The following is a 23,337-nucleotide window of genomic DNA, read 5'->3' on the forward strand; positions in this document are numbered from 1 at the left end:
ACCACTAATCTAACGAGGGCCGGAACCAATCTAATACCACTTACTATTGCTCATTTTCCATCCCGAAATCTCATCTACTGCTCATAGATGCGTCTCTGACCTCGCAAACAAATCCACCAACTCACAAACCCTAGCATCATCCCTCTCCACCACCTCCAAAATCCTCTGAACCTCCTCCTCCGTAAACATCAACCGCATATTCCTCACAAACTTCCTCCTAACCTCCTCCCCCGTCCTCGGATTTCTCACATGCCCCACCGGAAACTCCACCAACACCTCCAACACCCGCCCATCCTTTAACCTCACCACCACCCCAGCAGCAATACTCCTCTTCCCAACATCCAAATAATCCCTCGTCAGCTCCTCATCCTCCTTCACCACAATTCTCCCCCTCAACTCCTCCACCCTCTCATCCCCCACCCAGCCCCCCTCATCCTCATAATCCTCCACCTCAATCGCCCTCCCCTTGACCATCGCAACCGCAACAACCCACTCCAAACAATGATCCCTCTCCGCCGCACACTTCAACTCCTCCCTCCCCGGCCTAGAAATAATATACTTCGCCGCCCAAGGTACCCTCACCACCACCTCCTCCACATCCTCCCACACCATCCCCGGCTCTTTCTCCCTCTGTCCCAAAACCGCCTCCACAGCCGCACACCCATGTCCCTCCACCGGCATAATCTTATACATCACCCCTTCCACCCCCCTCCCTTCCATCTCCCCAAGCCCACCTACAAACTCAAACTCCCTCCCCCCAAACCTCCCATCCCTGAACCCGGTCCCCTTATGCCTCAATACACCCCCCACACCCCTCATCGCCTCCTCACTCCCCTCCCTATCCGCCCTGAACACCAACGCAACCGCCCTCGCCGCCGCATCAGCAGCCGCCCATCCCTTGCGAGGCACAGTGAACGGATGCGTTCGATACAAGCGACTCGGTCCCGCATCCATCCAAACATGGGATAGTATACCCTGTGTTTTAGACGCAGAATGGCCCATCATCCACGAGCAGACAGCCGCCGAGGCCAACTCGACAAGAATAACGTGGTCAAGGTTGTGTGCGTGGAAGGCGTTGAGCGCTTGGTAGTGTGTTTGGATCTCGTAGGATTTGGTTATTGCAGAGAGCAGGGTGGAGATTGTTGTTGGATTCGCTTTGATATTGACATATCTGGGGTGGCGGCTTAAGTAGTCGGATGTCGCGAGGAGGGCGGCGATGTTATCTGTTCATTTAGTTTATTTTTATTAGTATTCAAGGAATTGGTGGTGAGAGAACGAAGAGGGTAGGGAAGTTACCTAACCTACCAGAAGGATGTCCCCATTCCATCCCCCAACTTGCATCGTTGTGGTCCAGGTATCGGATTAGGACCCCTAGGTCGAAGGTACCTTTTACTGGGTCTACGGTGTGAGAGGTACCCGGGACGGGGAATCCGTGGGGAACGGTGGTGCCGGGGATGATGGGGCCGAGGAGGGCTCGTGCGGAGGGGGACTTTGAGGCGGTTTCGATGGCGCAGGAGAGGGCGTCGAGGAGGGCGGTTCGGGCTGCGGTGTGGTGGGTGGTGGTAGTGGTGGTGGTTGGAGAGTGGGTGTAGGTTGTTATGTCGCGGAGGGGGAGGTCGTATATTGGTTCTTGCGGTGGTTTAGGTTCATTCATTTTGGGTGGTGGTTATAATGCTGTAGTTAATGATAGAATTGGGGACGGAATATGAATATAGGGCAAGGTATAGTATATTTATCAAACTGTATGACTATCCAAACGTGCTAACGCTATGCTAAAGTCGTACATGTCCAATATATCGCTAGTAGATAATAGTCAAACCGAAATCATCCAAAGGGCCAAGCAAGTGTGCTACTATACTAAAAACCACCCGCTCCTCTGACTCTCTGCACCGCTCCTACTGCTCCCCGTGCCCAGCTAAAGTGTCCCGGGTCAACGCCAATCGATCCCACAGGGAGATCATTGGTCGTTGGATCATGCCAGCAGCCGTCTTCTGGACTGACGCCGCCGTAGTACGCCGTGTTCTGGTTCCGGTCGATGGCTTCACGCCAGGCGCGGCAGACGAATGGCGAATCCAGCAGAAGATTTACCTCCTGGCTGTGGTAGAAGGATTGGGTGTCGAGGTTTCCATTACCTGCGTAGTTGTCAGATTTCACATCACTTTAGGATATAATATAGTGTTATAGAGTTGGGAATAGGATACCTTGAATAGCGACCTTCTCATCAACAATCATCAACTTAATATGACAACTCCTCCGCTTAAACTTATTATGAATCGGCCGGACTTGATCCTTCGCCACATAGTTAAAAATCCGCAGACGGAATCGCTGCTCGTCCGTATCCAGCGCCTTGTACATTCGGTGCGCAACCATCTCATTCGTCCCGTTCTGGAATGGCAGTAATTCGCCGGCGTCGTTGTACCCCAGACACAAGTAGCATGTGACGGTGACGTCGCGGGTCTTGACGGCCTCAATCAGAGCCTGGACGATGGGCTCGGCGTTCATGTTGGGGGTTTGAATGAAGATAGATTCTTGCGCGTTGTTGATTGCTGCGAGAAAGCTGCTGTTTTGTGGCGTGTGGATGCTGCTGTGGTTGGGGGCGCCCCAGGGTTCCCGGTTGATGACGGCCATGGGGAAGGGATCGTGTGGTGGGAGGACGATGTAGGGCTGCATGATGAGTTCTTGGTCGCTTTCGGGGGCGTCGGCCGACATGTCAGATTGAATTGTGGTATCTATTCATTAGAGATTAGTTTCTGGTCCTGCATGGATCTGTAGCGCTAGTGGTTGCGGTGCATGCATACTTAAGCGACGAGTCACAGCTTGCGTTCTGGTCTCTCCCTCCCGTGGTAACAGCAAACCGTTCATGCGCTGGGCCTCAGCCCGAATATCCGGGTCATAGTGATGTTCGTCGACAGTAAGTTCTGGGAGAGGCCCCGGGTCTGGAGCATCATAGTCTGGCTGCTGCGAGGCGTGACAAGGAATAGGAGCCCCCGTGGCGGGCGAGTCCAGCATGGGCAGTGAGGGTTCGAGAGAACGACCCCACGAAATCAACGCCGTATCATACAACCCATCCACAATGGGTCCCTCGACATGAATCATCATCTCCAGGTTGTCGTTATCCTGCACATTACTGCTCTGCAGCAGTCCAATTCGCCGATCAATTACCATGAACTTGGCGTGAAAGGTTCCGAAGATAGGTCGGTGGTAATTGACGACCTGCAGATCGATGTTGGGGATCTCATGAGCCGCAGGAAGCTGCACCTTTTCGCTGGTGTATTTCTTCTCTGGCACTGGGAGGTGGTTCTCGAACAGCTGCTGCGGATCTCCGCGATCATAGACCATCTTGACAATTACTTTCGTTCCACGTTCGCCGGCTCGTCGGGATAGCTCTCGGAACGCATTGGTTACCAATGTGGAAGCATCCGAGTGAATCCAGAAATTCGTCGCCAGGAACACTTCCTTCTCAGCTCGTACAATGCAATTGGCCATGTGGCGACAGAGATCAGGCAAGGGGGCGATAATAGTCAGAGGGACTACGCCGTGGCTGCCCATCAGTGGCGGGGAGACTACCCCGGACATGGGATTCTTTTCTAATGCGCAAAGCGCATCGTGGTAGATCTGATTCCTGTCAGGTATGTCTCTCCAAGGAAGAAAGTGATAGTATTGGCTGGTTGATTACCTTCAAGAAAAGGTCGCTGGGTTGAGTGCTGCCCCAGTTTCCACACTGCAGAACCTTTCGCAGTTCATGATCGTCCTGGTCGACCGACTCGTTCGAGTCAGTTTTGTGTGACTTTGACTTCCGATCATGATACAACTTCTGGAATAGCTTAGTGGGCGATTGCGATGGATCCTGCAAAAGCTCTGAAGTAACGGTCTTCTTGTCATGACAGAGCTCATACACAGTGTCGGAGAGCATGGTGGTTCGCACTTGATTGGCACTTTTGGGCTGACGAAGAAACCAGAAAATAAACGAAGCCAAACTCAGAGAATACACGGCGCTGACGAGTTTAAAAAGGGGTATCCAAGTGGATTCGCTGGCGGGACCCCAGGCGACTGGCGCGACCATGGCTATTAATATTAATATTAATATGAAAGGATGGCTGCCTGTCTACGAGATGACGTATTCGGGGGGGTATCTACCGGTCAGCATTCAGATTCTGGATGGCCATGGGATAATATAACAATTAATTGGGGCCAATGCTGCAAATGATGTGGTGAGCGCATCCCTTGAAAACCGCAAGCAACTGGCGAGGGACGCGGCCACGACGTCATGCGGGCTGACGATAACCAGTGATAATCCATTGAGAAACTGGCCGATGAGCAGTGGAACTATTCTAGTAAGATTAATCGGTGGGTGGATCCACCAACTACCAGCTTGGCTCTGAAACAAGCTCCTGTCGGAGAGAACTGGGCAGAATAGGGCTGATCGAATACTCGTGATACTAGACATTCTTGAGCCCAATATTGTTGTTGCTGCTGATCGGCTTCCGGCACATAGTGGAAAGATGAGCACCTCCACACTGAATTCCCAGTTCCGCACCATGATTGCACCTTGCAGCTCAAATATGGGTTCCACCTCCTCGTGTCAACCTTATTGACGAACTACTTACCCCATTGGGTGATTACTCAGTGAAAGCCGTTAACCTCGGTGTTAAACTGCAGTTTCTCCTCACCAGTTCGGACTTGCCCCCGAGCCTGTCCTTTATTAAGCCGGCTTTATCAATCTATCCCCGACTTCTTGTATCCCTATTCCTTTACTCCGCATTGCTCTCGGTCAACTCCAGTCTATTTCAATTGCGCACCCATAGATTATCGTTGTTGACTGATTGCGACCATGTGAGTCACTAGAATTTCTCAATTGGCCTCTCTTGTTTGTTTCATATTCTCTGACAGTCTTCAGGATCTACACAGCATCCTTTGCCTTCTTCGAGGCACTTTGGGAGGTACTGTCCCCATCCACATAGAATGCCGGTCAAGCTAACCTTCCAGGCTGGGGTCTCCCATGTCTTTGTCAATCTTGGCTCTGACCACCCCTCTATCCTCGAGGCTATGGTCAAGGGCCAGAAAGAAAAGCCTGATGCCTTCCCCAAGATCATAACCTGTCCCAACGAGGTGAGTCGATGAATGCAATCTCGTTGTGGATCTCGACTGGACACTAACCCCGCATGCCTCCTTGGCAGATGGTGGCCCTGTCTATGGCCGACGGCTATGCTCGCTTGACTGGGGAACCTCAATGCGTGATTGTCCATGTCGATGTTGGTACCCAGGGGCTCGCTGCTGCTATCCACAACGCATCTTGTGGTCGAGCCCCCGTCTTGATCTTCGCCGGTCTCTCCCCGTATACTATTGAAGGGGAAATGCGTGGCTCGCGCACAGAATATATTCACTGGATCCAAGATGTTCCGGACCAGAAGCAGATCGTCTCACAATACTGCCGGTATGCCGCGGAAATCCGATCTGGTAAAAACATCAAGCAGATGGTCAACCGCGCTCTTCAATTCGCTACGAGTGATCCCAAGGGACCTGTCTATCTGGCCGGTGCACGAGAGGTCATGGAGGAGGAAATTACCCCTTACTCTCTCAATCAGAGTCACTGGGCGCCTGTCTCCCCATCTGCTCTCCCAACCGAAGGTGTCGAGTTAATTGCATCAGAGCTCGCAGCTGCGAAGAACCCCCTGGTCATTGTCGGTTACTCTGGCCGGGAAGCGCGAGGTGTCCACGAGTTGGTCACTCTCGCCAACATTTTCCAGGGCATCCGCGTCCTCGACACTGGCGGCTGTGATATGTGCTTCCCTGGCGACCATCCTGCGTGGCTAGGCATGCGTTTTGGTGTTCATGATGCCATCAAGTCTGCCGACTTCATCCTCGTTGCCGACTGTGACGTACCTTGGATCCCGACGCTCTGCAAGCCCTCCGACTCTGCCCGCATCATTCATGTTGATGTAGACCCCCTTAAGCAGCAGATCCCTGTTGCCTATATTCCCACGATAGCGACCTTCCGCGCCGAATCGGCAACTGCTTTCAAGCAGCTCAACGAATATGTTGCCTCCAACTCCTCCATTCAGCAGACAGTCCAATCGGATGAGAACCGTGCTCGTGGCCAGCGCCGCGCAGAGGTGTTCCAGAAAACCCGCCAAGCTATCTACAACCTCGCCCGCTTACCTCCCGGCGGGGATGTCGCTCCGCTCAATGCCAACTATCTCATCAGCCAACTACGCCAGTCCTGCCCATCGGATACCATCTGGGCTATCGAATCCGTAACTCTCACTACCCACGTGGCCGACCAGATCGCCCCTACCCTACCGAAATCCTGGATCAACTGCGGTGGTGGTGGACTGGGGTGGTCCGGCGGCGGTGCCCTGGGCATCAAGCTCGCCACCGACGCCAAACACGGCGGGACAAACAAGGGCAAATTTGTCTGCCAGATCGTCGGCGATGGCACCTATCTCTTCTCTGTGCCGGGGTCTGTTTACTGGGTTGCTCGTCGCTACAACATTCCCATCCTCACGATTGTGCTCAACAACAAGGGTTGGAATGCCCCTCGGCGCAGTATGCTCCTCGTCCATCCGAACGGCGATGGATCCCGCGCTACGAACGAAGACCTCAACATCTCTTTCGCCCCGACTCCAGACTATCCGGGTATTGCAACAGCTGCATCTGGTGGTACTTTCTGGGGTGCCCAGGCTGCTAATGTTGCCCAGCTGAGGAAGCTGTTACCTGAGGCTATCAAGAGTGTGCAGAATGGTACCACGGCGGTCTTGGAGGCGCAACTTGATGGGACGAAGGGCAAATACGTGGCTGCGAAGCCTTCGCTGTGATTTTTCCCTAAACATATCATTACGCTTGTGACGTCTATATGAGTACTATGATACATGATACAGTCTTTTGCAATTGCAAAAGTCTGATGCCGCCTCCGAACAAGACCAGACAATACAATGAATAACCGAATACACATGGGACATTCACCAGATGAGTAGGACTACTCGTAGCATCCAGTAGACTGGCGGTGGCTTTGCTCCATAGTCAGAACCCCCAAATGAAATATCACCTCGGAGAAATACCTTACTCCACCTCTGTTTATAACACACAACGCGACCAAATATCCCTTCTGATTGGATCAGACCGCCCAACGGGAACTCAATCTCCGTTCCCGGGACTTGACTTCCAGCGCTAGGACTTCAATCCTCGGAGATCTGCGAAGCCTCGGGTTTCTGTCCGGGAGATGCACCCCGCGCAGTTTACCGATTTATTCTTATAGACATAGCAGTTGTGTTCCACACCCCACTCCTTAATCCTGGATAGATCTCAATGATGAATAAGGATGCTCGAGGCGGTAAATTAATGAGTTACTTAGCTTTCTATAATTGGAAATAACAGAACATATGGAGCTACATAATACTGTTTGTTATCTGAGCAAATTATTAGCATCATAGATTTTCAAAACACGATAAAAATGACTAGTCTAAATACTTCAGATAGATATAATAGTCCTGTACAGAAATAAAAGATACACAGTATAGAAATATTCCAGTTCTGTTCCAGAATTGGCCTAGCATAATTTTAGGTCAGGGCTGCTGAAACATTCAAAGAGTGTGAGTAATGACACTGTTACAGGACTTCCGGATACTGGTGTCACCAGTTGTACTCTTTATGATTTCAGCAACCCTGTGATGAAATTAGTTAACTACAACAGCTTAATACGCGTAAATTCACTGCCAAGCTTCAATGCCTCTCCCTGCATGAATCCGTGGATATAAGCCCCCCCCCCCGATAACCTGGTACGCATCTCGCTGATCCGCTTCTCGCAGAACAAGCGGGACCCGGGATCCAGCTATAATCCATATTGAGTCTCCTTCTCTTATGGATGTTGTAGCGAGGCCTAGGTAGTTAGAATCTGTCCACTGAAATGGCTATGCTAAAATTGATTATGGACAGCTGTGTTGGAGCCGCTCAATACTTCATCATATTGACACTATCTGACAAGTATTGCTAGCATGGAAAAGAGGGTGATAAACATAGAAGAAAAGATATATATAATACAAGGTGTGGGTCCTGGTCGGGTAGATGATTATATAGAAGAGGCTTGATTGACCTGCTCGATGCAAGCGAGAATTATATGACTTTATAACCACATGTTTCTATCAAACGGTGGGTACGACAACCGGAATACCATATTCCACTCATAATAGGCTAAACTACGCCTGATAATGAGGGAGCAACCTGATAAAGTTTCAAAGACAGCAGTATGTGTCGAGCCTCTGAAAACAAGAGATTATGCTACGGTAACTGTGCATAGGCAGGGCACACTCCGAACCCAGTAGGACTTATCTGTTAAAACTGGTGTTACATACAGTGGTAATCACCCATCCTACTGATCCCTACGCACTCGGACATGGCCACTGTGACAGATTTGATTGACAAGTAGCTAGCCTTATATAGCCAAGAGGCATTAGGTATCTCGACTTCACAGCCCTAAGATATTTTGAAGGTATGTATTCTCCTTACCTATCCCTTATCTCTCTGAAAAAAGCGGGCCTGAGAGGGGTGAGCCTTTCTGGCCTTAGTTATATATAGTGAGATTTGTTCTGCGATCTCCAGAATACTCCCTAATTGCTGCTAAATTGCTACTTATCTTTATCTAGATAGTTACGTGTCCATGGACAAGTCAATGATCTTCAATTTACATAATACCGGTCTATACAGTATGTTGTCGTGTTACGGGGAGCTATTCTTCATCTAGTGCTGAGCTTGGTCCAGTGTGGTTTTGCCTTGGGCTTCCTGAAACAAACAAAGTGTATGAGTGATGAAATCAGTTTCCGGAAAAAAGCAAGTAGATTCACCTCATTGAAAGTAACATAACAAATTGTGTAACAATCTCGGTTAGTGAAAAATAGCATGCAGTACAATATCCATTTTGTGTTTCCCACCAGGTTCAGGTCAAAGCAATATCCCCGTTAAGCAAATAAACGCCTTTCAATATTGATCGTTTCCCAGTTGCAGTGAGTTCATTAAACAACATCACAATCCTTGAACTTGCTGAGCTTGAACAACCTTCTTGCGTTGTCCCTGCCAACACGAAGATATCCGTCCCGGCCACCCAGTGCCTCCTTGATTTTCTCCTCCTCATCATCGTACCACTGGCAGCCATGCTCCATTCGCTCGTAAGGGAAGTCAACGCTGAACATCATTCGCTCATCGCCGAGCCACTCGTACAGGTAGCGCAGATTTTGGGTGCTGAAATTTCCACTGGTGGTGATGTAGATGTTGCGCCTGAAGTAGTAGAGGGGTTCCTTCTGGCAAACAGTATCTCCGTTCTTCTCTGCCAGCGGCCGTGTCACACCCTTGACCCAGTGGTCCATCCGCCAGAAGTCAAATGGGATGCGTTCGCCCATGTGCCCGATGATCATCTTCAAGTTGGGGAACCTATCGAACACGCCGTTGACGATGATTCCCATCAGGTGCAATGCAACTCCGTTGCAGTAGCTCTGGGGTGGTCCGATGAGATACTTGCGGTCCTCGTAGGTCTGCTTATAGAGTTGGGTATCCCGCAAGGGTGCGGCAGGATGAAGGTAGACTGGGACGTCCAACTCCACAGCCACTCTCCAGAACTCATCGTAGTCGGGCTGATCGTAAAACAGAGGTTGGTCATCGTCTCCTTCCCCGGTATGTTGAACATCATTCAACAAGGCTCCGTGAAAGCCTAGCTCCTTCACGCAGCGGCGAAGTTCATGTCCCGCCTGTCGGGGATCATGCATTGACAGATTTGCGAATGCTCCCAATCTGTCACGGTGGTCCTTGATCTGGTCATGAATGTAGTTGTTTACATCGCGGGCCCTTTTCTCGGCCTTGTCCTTTTCGGTGATGCCCTGGATACCCGGGACGGTCAGGGAGAGGATGGTGTATCCAATGCCGTTCTGGTCGGACAGCTGCAAGCGTTCGTCCGTGATAGACACGATTTGACGCTTGTAGCGTTCAACATCTTTGGGGGCGATGTAGAGGGCTGCCTGGGCATCGATCTCCTCATCCATGCCCTTCACCTCAAAGGCTTCTTCGAGAGCGACTTTTCCACGCATATTGAATTATTAGGTTTGGTAACTTGTTCAAGTTTTCTAGTGCGATGCAATAGATATGTCTCAAAGTCAAAAGAGATTAAGTTATTAAGTATAGAGTAGATGATGCTCTTTGATTGAGATGATCCTCTGTCCGACTGGTTGAGTCTTTGAGGGGGTTTATATACTAGCTGCATCGCGGCTCAACCCATGGTAAATATCCATATGATGTTCGGTGACAGAAGGTTCCCCGCAAACATTCCCCTCCGTAGCATTGGGTTCGAGATGGCCGGCACTCACCTTGATTGCGGTGGTGGAGAGGGGTTTCAGAGGAGTATTGATTCCAGATGTCAATTTGACTTTCGGGTAACTGTTCCAAGGCCTCAACGCCTATAACATTGAATGTTGTTTGGAGTCGGTCTGAGTTGAGGGTTATGTATAGCAAATGTCATGAGGGGGCTTCCTGTCATACTTATTTCATCCGAGTGCATCGCTGATGAGACATTGATCTAGACCTGGGTGTGGCGGGTGTGGCCTCACCCGGCTAGAATCGGATTATGAGAAGTGGCTTGTGATGGCTTCAGGGAGGGGAATACAACAAGAGATCTTGATGATCTCAGCGTGATCATGGCATATCCTCTTCTGTATTGGAATTGGCCAAGGGATAGTAGCTGGCGTTGTCCCCAGCTTGGAAACCACAAACGACATTAGAGCAGATTTAGTCCCCAAAACTAGAAGGGCAATAGCCCATGATACGTCACATCGAAGAGCTAGATCACTCTTTCCAGGTAGAGCTATAACGACTGTTGTAATATGCTCTGATGTATAGCCTGAAGATTATGTTGACGGTAGTCATAAGAGTTACCTTGAGCCAGCTTGAGCCAGCTCCAGGATTCGTCACCTACCGAGTATCCCACGCTGAGAGGGAATATGAGGATTGTGATGGCAGAGCTCCTCCTGACGCAACTGTCGAGGCTCGTATGTTAACAAGCAAGGTACGGAATTTTGTTATCGTGTAATCTGAGGACATACGTTGCTCATTAAACCTTCGTGGTGGTATGTGGGTGGTCCGATGGAGAGAGAGCTACACAAACCCGCATCCTGTTTGCATCAGACTGTGTACATTCGAGAGACTTCTGTTTAAGCTCAAGAGGCATTGAGAATGAAGGGAACATCGGCAGAGTAATAGTGTTTCCTTAGTAATTCTTCATTGGTGGTGAGCACAGACTCATGCTTTTCTCCTGCCAAAGCACATGAAAGAGGGGTAGACCCAACGAATGAAGGCTTACCACGTGAATCACCTCCTCTGAACTTTACCAGGCATGGCTGTCACACCCAGTAATAGGAGCTGGGGCTCCATCTCTTCAGGACAGACGTGTACACGGGTTAGTCACTAACTTGTGGGTAGGCAGTAGTAGAAGTCGTGATAGTTCGTTTCCATTGCCTATTCGGGGACAAGACCAAGATCTTATCGGGTTGATAAGCAAGTCCGATGCCGGCGATAGCCTTATCTAGGCGCGGGGTTGTCACCCGAGCGGTAATCTAATTTCCATGCATTCTTGCTGTTTGTCTGGCAGCAACAGTTGTTGGTCCTTGCTTCAGCTCGAGCTTTCCCCTCATTCTCTTCAGGCCAAGTCGGATCACAATAATGATTACTCGATGTTCCACCAAGCTATCTGGTACTGACCAATGGCTCTTTGCTTGAGAAGCAGTTAGATTGAAGTTGCCTTTAGTACCTTTGCAGGCCCAGTCATACGGAGACTGTATCGGGAATACGAATTACGTTATCGCCGCCCGCCGCGCCCTGTGAACGACAGAGTCACATCGCATCAGTTTGCGGCATCCTACAGCGAAATTAGATAACGAAAACGCGGTGAAGCTCCTCCATGGCATCTGATTGCTTCTGCCTTCCTTTCATCAGCAATGGCGCCCCTTTTTTGCGTGCCTCGTGGATGAATCCGGTCCCCATCGACCCAATGATGCATTACCGGCGGAACCGGTCCGCCCACTTAAGCGGAGAAAAAAGCGGACGCCCCTGCGTGACTCGATTCTCCCTCTCAGTTTCGCCATCAGTTCGCCTGCATTGTGAATTTCTTTCTCAATCGTCTACCTTGCTACACTGACTTTCGTGTGGACTGTGTGCATACCCTCATTGCCTTTCATATTCACCCAAGTTCACTACGTGCAATCAGACCCCTGTCTCAAGAATGAGCCCTCCCGTCGCTGTGGACAATGACTCAAACAACGTGGGCTCGGTTGCCGCAACCGGCCCATTGACGGTCGATGCCATCCCTGCCCTGAGAGCCAAGAGCGCAAAGGTTCCCACCGGTGTTGCTCCTGCTACGAACAGTGATATGTTCAAGAGCCCTGTATGTTATTTTTTCGCCTCCATCAACCCAGCTATACTCTGTGGCGAAAGACCGACTGACCCTTACTGTTCTCTCGTCCAGCACTGCTTCACCAAGCCTCAATCGAAACGCTGGGATCGTAAGTCGTCCGATTGCCTCTATGTCGGCCAATCACTAATTTTTCGCAAGATATTTTCTCCGTCGAATCCAAGTCCCGGAAGGTTCGTCCGTTTATACACGTCGTTACGGTATACATCGATACTGAAGCTTTTTGTTAGAGTTCAACCTTGAAGGGTGCTGCGCGGTACCTGAAGAACCCCGGATTGATCTCTCTGGGTGGCGGCCTTCCCTCTCCGGAATACTTTCCCATTGAGCAGCTCTCCGTCAAGGTCCCCAACGCCCCTAATTTCTCCCCGGAGGCTATTCAGAATTCCGGTGCTCTTCTGACCGCGAATAAGGGTGACGTGCGCACCGGAAAAAGTCTTTTCGGTTAGCTGCCTCCAGCCCCCGCGCGTTAAGTTGCATACTAATCAAACATATGATTAGACTTGGAGGTTGCCCTTAACTATGGCCAGGCTTCGGGAACTCCCCAGTTGCTTAGGTTCGTGACGGAACACACCGAAGTATGTGGAGGCAATACAACCAAGTTTTGACATGTGTGACATGGACTAATCGCTACTAGCTCATTCACAACCCTCCCTATGCCGATTGGCAATGCTGCTTGACCGCAGGTAGCACGTATGCGTGGGACACGATCCTCCGCATGCTTTGCAACCGCGGGGACTACATCTTGATGGAAGAGTACACTTTTGCGAGTGCCCAGGAGACTGCGCTTCCGCTGGGACTGAAGGTGGCGCCGATCAGAATGGATGGGGAGGGTCTCTTGCCCGAGTCCCTTGATGAGGTTCTGAGCAACTGGGATGAAGCCGCCCGGGGTGGTCCCAAGCCTTACGTGCTGTACACCATCCCCACTGGTCAGAACCCAACGGGTGCTACTCAGTCTGCGGAACGGCGTAAGGCTGTGTACAAGGTCGCCCAGAAGCACGACGTGTACATCGTGGAGGATGAGCCGTACTACTTCTTGCAGATGCAGCCCTACGCTGGTGCTGACAGCGAGCCCGTCCCGCCCCCTGCGACCCACGAAGACTTCCTTAAGTCCCTTGTGCCATCCTACCTGAGCCTCGATGTCGACGGACGTGTCCTTCGCATCGAGTCATTCTCCAAGGTCCTTTCTCCTGGATCTCGTGCTGGCTGGATTGTCGCTGCGGATCAGGTTGTGGAACGATTCATCCGGAACTGCGAGACCTCGGCCCAGAACCCTAGCGGTATCTCTCAGTTGATTTTCTACAAGCTTCTCGACGAGCACTGGGGTCACTCTGGATACATTGACTGGCTGATCAACCTGCGCATGCAGTACACTGGCCGCCGTGATACGATGATGCATGCTTGTGAACAGTACCTACCTCGCGAAATTGCTCAGTGGATTCCCCCTGCAGCAGGCATGTTTGTAAGTACTCTATGACTACTAACTCCCTGGTGAGATGATAAGCTAACACACTGATAGCACTGGATCGAGGTCGATTGGAAGAAGCACCCTGGCTTGGCTTCCGGCAAGACTCGTGAGTCCATTGAAGAGGAAGTGTTCCTCGCTGCCATTGATAACGGCGTCCTTGTCTCTCGTGGCAGCTGGTTCAAGGCATCTGGAGTCAACGAGGAGAAGATGTTCTTCCGTGCTACGTTTGCTGCTGCCAGCTCGGAGGGCATCACTGAAGCGATTCGGCGGTTCGGTGATTCTCTGAGAGTCCAGTTCGGTTTGTAGAGAGCAGTTGACTTCTTTAAGAAGATGTAAATACGAAAGAAGTAGATAACCCCATCCTAATTCTAGCGTGAAATCGGTTATAGAGTAAACAAATTGAATGTTTATTTTGTCGCAGTATAGTTCCTCATTACATGAAATATTATCATGAAGGACATCTGTATAGAATATTCTTATAAGTAACAGTCTTTTTAAAATCCTTAATTTCATGATTTCCCTTCGTTGCGCAGCTGTTATCTATCACATTGGTAGAAACCCAAGACATCGGAACCGCGTGAAAACAATATTCCGCCGGGTGATCCACCCAGCAGCGTGACACTATCCCGAACGAACGCTCTGGAACTTTAATCGAACGTTTGCCCCAAAACCCTCCATCGACTGCCTTAGATTGTCCATATAACTATCTAACGAGAGAGGAGAGACGATGTATCTTGTTTTTTTATGATTGATATTGTTTCATCTAGCTCTTGATACCCCTTAGACTTTCTTCTCTTTCCGTTTTCCCGTTGCCCTGATCCCGTTACCCCTGCATTGACGAACGACCGGTTTCTTGTTCGTTGCTTTGTGGTAGACCAGCTGGCTTGGTCCTAGGATTCTTGGGTGCTTGTTGTAGGTGAGTGGTCTTGGGATTTTTTATAGATAGCAATAGAGGGTTATGCTCTGTGTCTTTTGGTGGTCGAATTGCTTGCTGGACAGCTGTTCGTCCGATTTCTTGCGTCGGTTTCTTAATGTCACGTGATGGGTATGAGGCGGTTAGGATGCAAGATGCCTAACTAGTCAAGCTGGGTCCTGGGCTCAGTGGCTATTTTGTGTCTGTATCTGAAGCCATTCGTGCTCACCATCTCCATTTTGCTTGGCTTGAATAGTGTGCTCTGTTTTGTAGATACTAGCTGGTGCAGTGCTAACCAGCATGCAGATTATTTCACTTTGAAGATTCCATTTGTTCCAGCATCTGGCATCTGGGCTTCTCTGTTCATGCAACAGAATTGTGCAGGTGAACTCAAGGCTGTGAATTTATAGAGACCTTCAAATACCTTAGATTGTCACTTCTTGGGTGTACTAAAAGGTGAACCTGATTGGTCAGAGTATAGCACGTGGCCTGTGTACTTCACCATATATCGAATATCTCGAATTCACTGGAGCTCGACTGCTTAGCACCTTGGGGAATTGGTTTCTGCCTGGCACTAAACTAGCGTCTTCTTCTTCTTTACATCTCTCACCGCCTTATATTCACGTCATTTTGGGCTTCAGTGCAACACAGCATTTGAGGTGAGTTTGCGCCTATCCTGGATAAGCTTTCGCAGTGCTTGGGATCACAGGTCCCCAGGAACAGCATGATGTGTTTTAGTATGTAACTAACACCTTGTAGTTCACTGGCTGGTTATATAGGTTCCTGCAAATCAGTCAACAGTGAGAATCGCCCTCCTGCTCCGTGAATGAGACACGGGACGCTCGGCTAGGGCCTCTCGCAGCATCCGATCCGTTCTATATTGGGATACTCCCATTTTTAGCTTGGATGTAAGTTAGTGAATTGGGCGGTCACTTCCCGTGTCTGTTGTTATTTCTTCTTCTTCTGCCGCTTGCTTCTTCTGCTTGTCTTTCTGCGTCGCATCAGACTTGTCGATGAGCTGTGTCCGTGGCAATTTCCTCGTTCCTCGTTATTTCTCTCTCAAAAGTCGCGTCGTTTTCTGCATAATCCTTGATAATGGCAGGTTCAAGCTCGTTTGAGCCCTGTGAACGCGTCGACGGGTTTGCATTATCCTAATTGCTTGGTTATAAATGCTGATCTACTTGCAGTCCCCAAGCCTGGCAGGAGTATCGCCAGGGGGGTGATCAAGGCAGCGTAGCGGGCCTAGACGGGCATAATAGTAAGTTTCCGTCCAATTCTGACTCGAGTTTGGAAAGAGCTAAACATTATATAGGCCCAAAAGAGGGTCTGTTCGAGGACGGAAATAACCGTCGGCAACGGGGCCTGTTGCATAAGAAGAGCGCGAGTGAGCAACCGGTTTACCGAACCCACCAGCGCTCAGGCAGCAGTAGGCGAGAACGACTGCCATTTTTCGGCAGGAAGGCCACCTCGAAAACACCGGACGAACAATCTCCAGTTGAAGCACGTGCCACCAAGGCGGGCGACTCTCTCCGTCGAAGGCGACTCTTCCGTTCGCACACTTACCCTTTTGGTCGTAACTTCCACAGACACTCGCCGCGTACTGGAGGCTCGGACTCCAAGATTGGTTTGGCTCTTCAGAACCTCTTTTGGCCAGGACGGTCCAAGGAAGAAGAAGAAAGACCGGCACCATCGAGATTGACCCTTGCTGACCCGTTCTTAAACAGCGTGCCTCCCCTTACCATTGCTCCCTTATCCACCCACTTCCCCAATTCCTACGAACATCGTCGAGCTCAAGTCTTACCGTTTGCACAAGGTGTTTGTGGAGCTCCCACAGGCTACTACTGGGACCCTTCCTCCCCCCTCTCTCCACCCTTCATCCACACTCCACCTCAATTTCCTCCGGTGAATTTCCTTTCCCCTGGAAACCCTCTCGGTCCTCCCATCACGCCTGTCTCTCCTACTGAGTGTTTTCCAGCATTTGATTGTGAGTCTCCAGGTGCCCAACCTACTCTCCCCTTTGTACCCTTGGACGCTGGGAATCATCCTAGTCCCGAGACCTTCATCCGGCCCCGCCAGCCTTCTATCTGTCAACAACCAGTTGATTCCCCCAGTGGCTTACAAGATCATCCGCTACCCTCAGAGCATTCCGATTCCACCATGGATCCCTCACGTGGATCGCGCTTTTTGGACCCGGCGGTGGCTGCCCTCTCCAAGCATAAGGCCGAAGCCATAAAGCTTGCTCGTGAACAGGGTGTTGCTGTCCGAGAAATGTGCCGCAGAGCCAAAACAAACACACCCCCTTATGAATTCGAGGAGTTGATCGGAAAGGGATCATACGGACGCGTCTACAAAGGCCACCAGCTTCCCTCCAGTAAGGTCGTTGCCATCAAGGTGATGGATATCGATTCTGTGGACTATCAAACTGTTCGTGACTTCAGAGATGAGTCAATCAAGGACTTTATCCACGAAATTAGGGTGATGAAGCAGGTCAAGGACGCGGGTGCGAGGAACATCAACGAACTAATCGAGGCAATCTCCATCCACTCCCAACTATGGCTGGTTTGCGAATACTGCCCTGGTGGTAGTGTTAGAACCTTGGTGCGTGCATTCCTCTTGCCATTCTCTGCCTTCGTAAGCATATTATCTATCTGTGTACTAATGTCATTCTACTGCAGATGCGAGCGACCGGCGACCGGCTTGAGGAAAAGTTTATCATCCCTATCGCTCGGGAGCTTGCTGCTGGGTTACGCGCCATTCATGATGCCGGCGTCATCCACAGAGATATCAAAGGTAGGCAACTACCTTAAAGCTACCGGGCTTGCGACTGACTATCTAAAGCTGCCAATATCTTGATCCACGAGGAGGGAAGGCTGCAAATTTGTGACTTTGGTGTCGCCGGAGTGCTTCAATCTCAGATGGACAAGCGGTCCACTTGGATTGGGACACCACACTGGATGCCGCCCGAGATGTTTGCGACTCGCGGTGAAGCCCACAAGTACGGTAGTGAGGTGAGATCTACGCCTTCAAGTGAACTTTTTCATACTGACTGCTATAGATTGATGTTTGGGCCTACGGTTGTACCCTGTTTGAATTTGCCACGGGCAATCCCCCTAACTCGAATCTTCGCGAACGTATGCAGATCGGCAGACAGATCACTCGCAACACTCCGAAGCTGGACACCGATAAATATAGCGACGGTCTTAAGAGCATCGTTTCATTTGCCCTGGAATCCAACCCGGTCACTCGCCCTGGTATGGCAGATATATTGACACACCCTTACGTTGCTGATACTGAGGACGCATATCCTACTGCGTCCCTCAGCGAGCTGGTCCGCATCTATTATCAATGGTCACAGCGTGGTGGTCAGCGCATTTCTCTCTTCCACCCTGGAGGTGCTGCTGCTGCAGAAATCCCCGGCAAGAAACAAGATTATGAAGAGGACTGGAACTTTAGTACGACAGATGGTTTCGAGCGTCGCTTCTCAGTTATTGATCTTGACCAACTGGCCGCCTCTCTGGCGGAGATGGAAGATCAAATTAGTCCAACCACGGTGCCTAGCTCGGATCATGAATCATCTGAGGACGGATCGGACAAGGACATGACGCCGGAGGACAAAGCAAACTTTGACGAGCGTGTGCGTCGGGGAGCTGCGGCGATGGAGGGTCTCTTCGATGAAGACAAGCCAAGCTACAAGTATGAAACCAAGAATGACTTCGTCCCAATCGAGCCAAAAGCCCCTACGTCGGATCTTCCGCTTCGCACTGATACCGATCGATCATCAGTCACCTCGACATTTATTGATATTGACATTGGCTCCTTTGATTCTTCACACTATGCTGCCGGAGCAACCTCAGCCCAGCCATTTCAACTTGCCGATGCGGATACTATTCGAGCGAATCGGACGAGTGGACGTCAGCACCGGAACTCTGTTGAAGGCCGTTCGCGTTCGTCCAGCAGCGGTGTGAGTAGCAACCGGGGCTCCGAAGATATGACATTCCAGCCCCAGACTGGGCCTCGTCCTCCTACAATGGACTGGAAGTTTCCTGTGTTCATGCAACCTCCAACGGAGGAGGCTGAGCCAGCCAGCCCACCAGAACCAGAGACAAAGCCGGCTGAGCCCGACACATCCGATAAACGAGCAACTATGGAATGGACATTCCCCGTCATGACAGCTCCGGCAAATGATGGGGGCGCCAGCAGCGACAGCTTTACGGATACTAGCCAGTATGATACACTGAAGGCACCGATTGTGGAGAGCCAACCTTCAGCCACAGTCCGGCGCTCTAGTATTGGTGAGCCCGGGGACTCCCGGCCATCTACGTCTCGATCCGGCGAGTCCAATGGATCTGAGACTGACTATGACCCCTTTCGCTTTGATCGACCTTCCACACCACCCAGTCAGGCGCCCGCGGACCCAAAAAGTCCTGAATATCCCCAGTTGCTGAATACGTTCAAGTATCCTAACTACGACCAGTCCATCATTATGGACGGCCCTGGTCCAGATGAAGAAGAGGAGACGGATGACGTTTGGCAGAAGCCTTCTGAGAACACGGACGATCCCTCTTTGTCTGAACCCTTCCCGACCGCAATCCCCACCAAAAGCATCGACCTCAGCCTCCCCTTCGTCCCGTCTGCTAGTTCCTCCGTATCGGACTCTTTGCCTACGGCTCGGACCAATTTTCCTTCGCTCACCACTGACGATGGAGAGCCGATCCTGTTCCCCGAGCTCCCTCTGCCTCAGCTTGAGCTCTTCATGGCTGGTGCGAACGACCACGCGATAGCTGGGGAGTTGGATCGACTGTTAGAAAGCTTCATTGACTCGTTGAATTCCACCGGACAGGCTTTATCTAGAGTCAAACTTGGTCCGGAGGTGAAAGAGGAGGTCAAACCAGAGGCTGAGTAGGTGGTTAGTCTTTGGCTGGTTTCAAAAAAGAACATCTCGGACTGCTGGCGTCGTACGGTTTCTGACTGGTAAAAGCACTTGTCGTTGAGGGCTGTTGGGCATATTTCGGTGTTCGTGCTGGATGATACGGTTGAGCAAAATGATGTAAATTGAATTTCTGCAGTCATAAGGAAACCATAGTATCTGATGTATGCTGTCAGTTTGACAGCCTGTCGTAATGAGTCTTCAGCATTCACTGCCGGTCAGGCCCAACTTACGTATAGGAACCCACTGCAACAATATCTTATCAACAAACATTGCAATCACGATCAAGGTGTAGATAACTACTGTATAATCCCGACCCTCGTGGCTCGACACGAAACTCAACCTCGTCACGTCCAGACGTGACGCGCGTCATGAGGTGGATGCATCTCATTGCCATTTCTATATCCGTTATCTAACTTCAAAGCAACGACTCCTAATCATTCTCCTTCAACACCTTCGGGACTTAGTAACCCCATGACTTAACTGACAATCAACAACCTTTAACCATATGTTCATATAGACATACACATCCAAACCAAAATGACCACTCGATCAACTACATCCTCAACCCCATCTCCATCTCCATCTCCAACCTCCCACCCAACAACCACACCAAGAACCAAAATATCAGGAACCACAAATTGGACCCTCACCCTCCGCACAATCAAAAACCTCTATACCTCTCACCACTACCGCCAATGCATCGCCCACGCAGCAGAACATTTGTCTCTAACGGAGCAGCCGGTACAGTCAAGACTATTTTATCCTATCCTATCTCTTTCCTTTTATTTTTTTCTTTCCTAACTACGAGAATATATATTACTTCGAAATCTCTATGAGATCATGTGCTAACAAGATTCTCCCAATGATCGGATGGTGTTTGTGTGGGGTATAGATATACAGAACTTATCTCACATTCTACATGGCTGTTTCATATGAAGGGATGGGTCTTGCGGCCCATCAGTTCTCCGGTCAGAAATTGCCTCTTTTGCAGGCTGCTGTGGAGTGGTTTGGGGTTTGTGGGGGTGTCCTGGAGGAGGTGCAGGGTGGCTGGGATGGTGGCAGTGGGGTGCTGATGTGTGAGGAAGATGGTGATCCGTTTGTGGAGTACCATCGTCGTCCTGATTATGATTATGGTGGGGGAGATGGTGGGAAATTGGATGAGGAAGAGGAAGAGATGCTATTCTCGGGGGAGAGTGACAATAGCTTCGATTATACCAACACCACTATCTCGACGTATAGTGAGGTGTCGTTTTTCGATGAAGGTGGAGAGGGAATTGAGGATGGGGATGAGCGTGGTCTTGTTCCTTCGCCATTGAAGGTGCGGAAGGTGTCTGGGGAGTCGGTTGGAGGGAGTAGCTCTCTGCAGGGTTCCGAGGGTGAGGGCCATGCTATGGGTGTGGCTAAGGCAGGAGTTGGGGTGTCGTTGCCATTGCCGTTGAGGATTGCTGCCCCCACTACTTCTGCGTCTATCTGTACAGGTCCCAAGAAGGAAGTTGGTATACAAACGTGGCACTCAGTCAAGACACCAGCTTACAAAGGCGAACTACAGACCAACACAACAATCGATTTCCTCCGTCAGCAGGTCACGTCCAGTATCACCACGCTGCATAGAATGATCACGGACGTGGCTGAGATGCAGTATGCACGGCGCATGTCCAAGGGAATGCGACGCTCTGGATCCTTTTGGAGCTTTAGTCCGGTCAAGGAGAAGCATGTTGCTGACGGCGATGACATTGGAAGCGGAAAGTCTTCGTTTGGGGTCAAGGAGAGTATAGAGCAACGAATTGCGAGATTGCGAAGGGATGGATGGCAGACAGTGGGAATCCGGGGACAGAGAAGTGGATGGAAGGGGGAGGGCTATTATCGGGAGTATTGTGGGCGAGTGTTGGATGAATTGTATTTGGGAAGATCTTGAGATTGATCCATGATGGCCATGATGGTTTAGGGGAGTTTGGTGTTAGTTATGGTTTATGATAGGATGTTTGTTAGTGTCATTATACCCATTATTGTAAAACAGGTGCTCAATGAATTGGTTGAGCCTCCTTCAGGTTGAAGTCGCAAGTCAGACAGCCTAATCAAGCCCACGTAGTAAGTAATCAAGGAAACTAGCTAACTAACTGGAGTTTCCACGAGGCTAGCCCAGCAAACCTGCATTCAGCCCGAGTGGAGAACGACAGGAATCATCCGAAGAGAGCAGGCCGTCAGTCAGCCTGTCAGGGCTAGACGGTGATCCAATGAACCGGCGTCAATCCGGCTAAGCATCCCAGATGAGATTTTAGGCTGCATCTCCGCGCCAATCCCTTAAAGGGGGCCAAAACAAAAAAAAAATTAGTTAGTATCAGAAACTTGGCGGACATAGCCCCTTTTATATTGTGACCAATATGTCTCAGTTCGAAGACTCGGAGTGAAGAAAAAATAGTCAAAACGAATACGACATTCTTCATTCTGTTTCTTTTCTTCTGGTGTGTGGCTGGTGCCCAAGGCACAAAGCGCCAAAATAATTAGCTCCAGGGACTGACTGTCGGCAATGTTTCAGCCTGGAGGAGAAAGGCGTGTCAGCATTGGCCCGCTGGCCGATTTCAGATTTGGGGGCCCGTTTCACCCTAAGCCGCTTTTTATTCTAGATTCCCTCATTTTTCAGGGCGAAAAACTCTAGTACCAGAATATATCACTTGCATGCAATGTGATGGTCATGATCATGTAAAAAGCATCAGGCTGTGAACTTGAACAATGTGTCAATACCAGACGGATATTTAGACCCGAATTACACTGCATTATGTAGTAATTGAACACCATACCTAACTAATTGTGACTATGGGACACCTGCATCCATGGATCAGCCTAAGCCTACTAAAATGCGCTGCCTGGAGGAGCATCAGCCTTGCGTGGCCGCTCCATCACTCCGACCTCCACCATCCAATCCCTATAGATAGGATTTCCCTTCGAGATTGAGCCCCGCTGAGAGAAACCCCCCCCGTGGCTGTGCTGGGCAGCCATGGGATTAATGGGTTAAACTCTATCGCCGGGCCAGAACTTGACCTTTTTTCTCGCTCTCTTTTCCCCCCTCCTTAACCAGATTTATTATTCCCTTTCTTCTTCTCTTCTGGTCCAGTTTCAGCTGTCTATCAACTGTTTAGCCTCCTTCCTTTTTTTCCTTTCCGACCGACAACAACAGCGCATTGCATTGCCTTGCTTTGTCTTGCCTGCCAGAGTCTTGCACGTGCGATAAGCAGCGACCCCCCGATCAGGTACCGTGTGTTTACCCAGTTAGTTACTTGGTCTTTTTTTTCTACCCCCTATCGGTGGATGGAGGGATTTACCCACCATCAATCAGCCTTCCCCCCTCCCACCCTCCACACGGACACTGTCGCTGCTCGTGTACGGAAGTTAATCCCACCAAATACTTACTTCTTCCGTCTTCCTCCCCCAGGTTTCTGTTTTTCAACCTTCGTCCTCGATTTCTCACAAACGCGACTTTCGCGATCTTGACACTTTCGAATCGCCCCGCTACCAACCTCCCTCACGTGCGGGGTTCCCATTCAGCTTCGCGCTCGCTGGTCTCGAGCCCACCGCACACTACTACTACT

General features: G+C 50.4%; 7 protein-coding genes across 7 annotated transcripts; 4 read left to right on the plus strand and 3 right to left on the minus strand.

Moving 5' to 3' along the window:
- Positions 1-81: 81 nt before the first annotated feature.
- On the minus strand, positions 82-1,654 carry AKAW2_21156A (putative 2-methylcitrate dehydratase (PrpD); the record flags this gene model as incomplete). Its single annotated transcript, XM_041685949.1, has 2 exons — positions 82-1,223; positions 1,306-1,654. 2 exons carry the CDS (start codon positions 1,652-1,654, stop codon positions 82-84), a joined length of 1,491 nt encoding a protein of 496 aa, XP_041539982.1.
- Positions 1,655-1,857: 203 nt separating this feature from the next.
- AKAW2_21157A (IQ calmodulin-binding motif protein) lies at positions 1,858-4,063 on the minus strand (the record flags this gene model as incomplete). Its single annotated transcript, XM_041685950.1, has 4 exons — positions 1,858-2,132; positions 2,202-2,729; positions 2,799-3,615; positions 3,677-4,063. The coding sequence occupies 4 exons, from the start codon at positions 4,061-4,063 to the stop codon at positions 1,858-1,860; spliced, it is 2,007 nt and encodes a 668-aa protein (XP_041539983.1).
- Positions 4,064-4,831: 768 nt separating this feature from the next.
- AKAW2_21158S (putative thiamine pyrophosphate enzyme) lies at positions 4,832-6,815 on the plus strand (the record flags this gene model as incomplete). Its single annotated transcript, XM_041685951.1, has 4 exons — positions 4,832-4,833; positions 4,898-4,940; positions 4,987-5,109; positions 5,178-6,815. Coding segments are annotated over 4 exons (1,806 nt in total).
- A 2,190-nt stretch (positions 6,816-9,005) lies between these two features.
- AKAW2_21159A (amidohydrolase family protein) lies at positions 9,006-10,070 on the minus strand (the record flags this gene model as incomplete). The annotated part of the gene is made up of 1 exon (XM_041685952.1): positions 9,006-10,070. The coding sequence occupies one exon, from the start codon at positions 10,068-10,070 to the stop codon at positions 9,006-9,008; it is 1,065 nt and encodes a 354-aa protein (XP_041539985.1).
- A 2,183-nt stretch (positions 10,071-12,253) lies between these two features.
- ARO8_1 (aminotransferase-like domain-containing protein) lies at positions 12,254-14,213 on the plus strand (the record flags this gene model as incomplete). The annotated part of the gene is made up of 7 exons (XM_041685953.1): positions 12,254-12,415; positions 12,497-12,533; positions 12,584-12,615; positions 12,673-12,883; positions 12,941-13,017; positions 13,077-13,901; positions 13,959-14,213. The coding sequence occupies 7 exons, from the start codon at positions 12,254-12,256 to the stop codon at positions 14,211-14,213; spliced, it is 1,599 nt and encodes a 532-aa protein (XP_041539986.1).
- A 2,764-nt stretch (positions 14,214-16,977) lies between these two features.
- Positions 16,978-19,723, plus strand: AKAW2_21161S (putative serine/threonine protein kinase; the record flags this gene model as incomplete). The annotated part of the gene is made up of 4 exons (XM_041685954.1): positions 16,978-17,418; positions 17,496-17,610; positions 17,659-17,828; positions 17,876-19,723. 4 exons carry the CDS (start codon positions 16,978-16,980, stop codon positions 19,721-19,723), a joined length of 2,574 nt encoding a protein of 857 aa, XP_041539987.1.
- A 946-nt stretch (positions 19,724-20,669) lies between these two features.
- Positions 20,670-21,665, plus strand: AKAW2_21162S (uncharacterized protein; the record flags this gene model as incomplete). The annotated part of the gene is made up of 2 exons (XM_041685955.1): positions 20,670-21,242; positions 21,300-21,665. 2 exons carry the CDS (start codon positions 20,670-20,672, stop codon positions 21,663-21,665), a joined length of 939 nt encoding a protein of 312 aa, XP_041539988.1.
- Between the last annotated feature and the right edge of the window lie 1,672 nt (positions 21,666-23,337).

Source organism: Aspergillus luchuensis, chromosome 2, assembly GCF_016861625.1.
Source record: "Aspergillus luchuensis IFO 4308 DNA, chromosome 2, nearly complete sequence".
Lineage (NCBI taxonomy): Eukaryota > Fungi > Ascomycota > Eurotiomycetes > Eurotiales > Aspergillaceae > Aspergillus > Aspergillus luchuensis.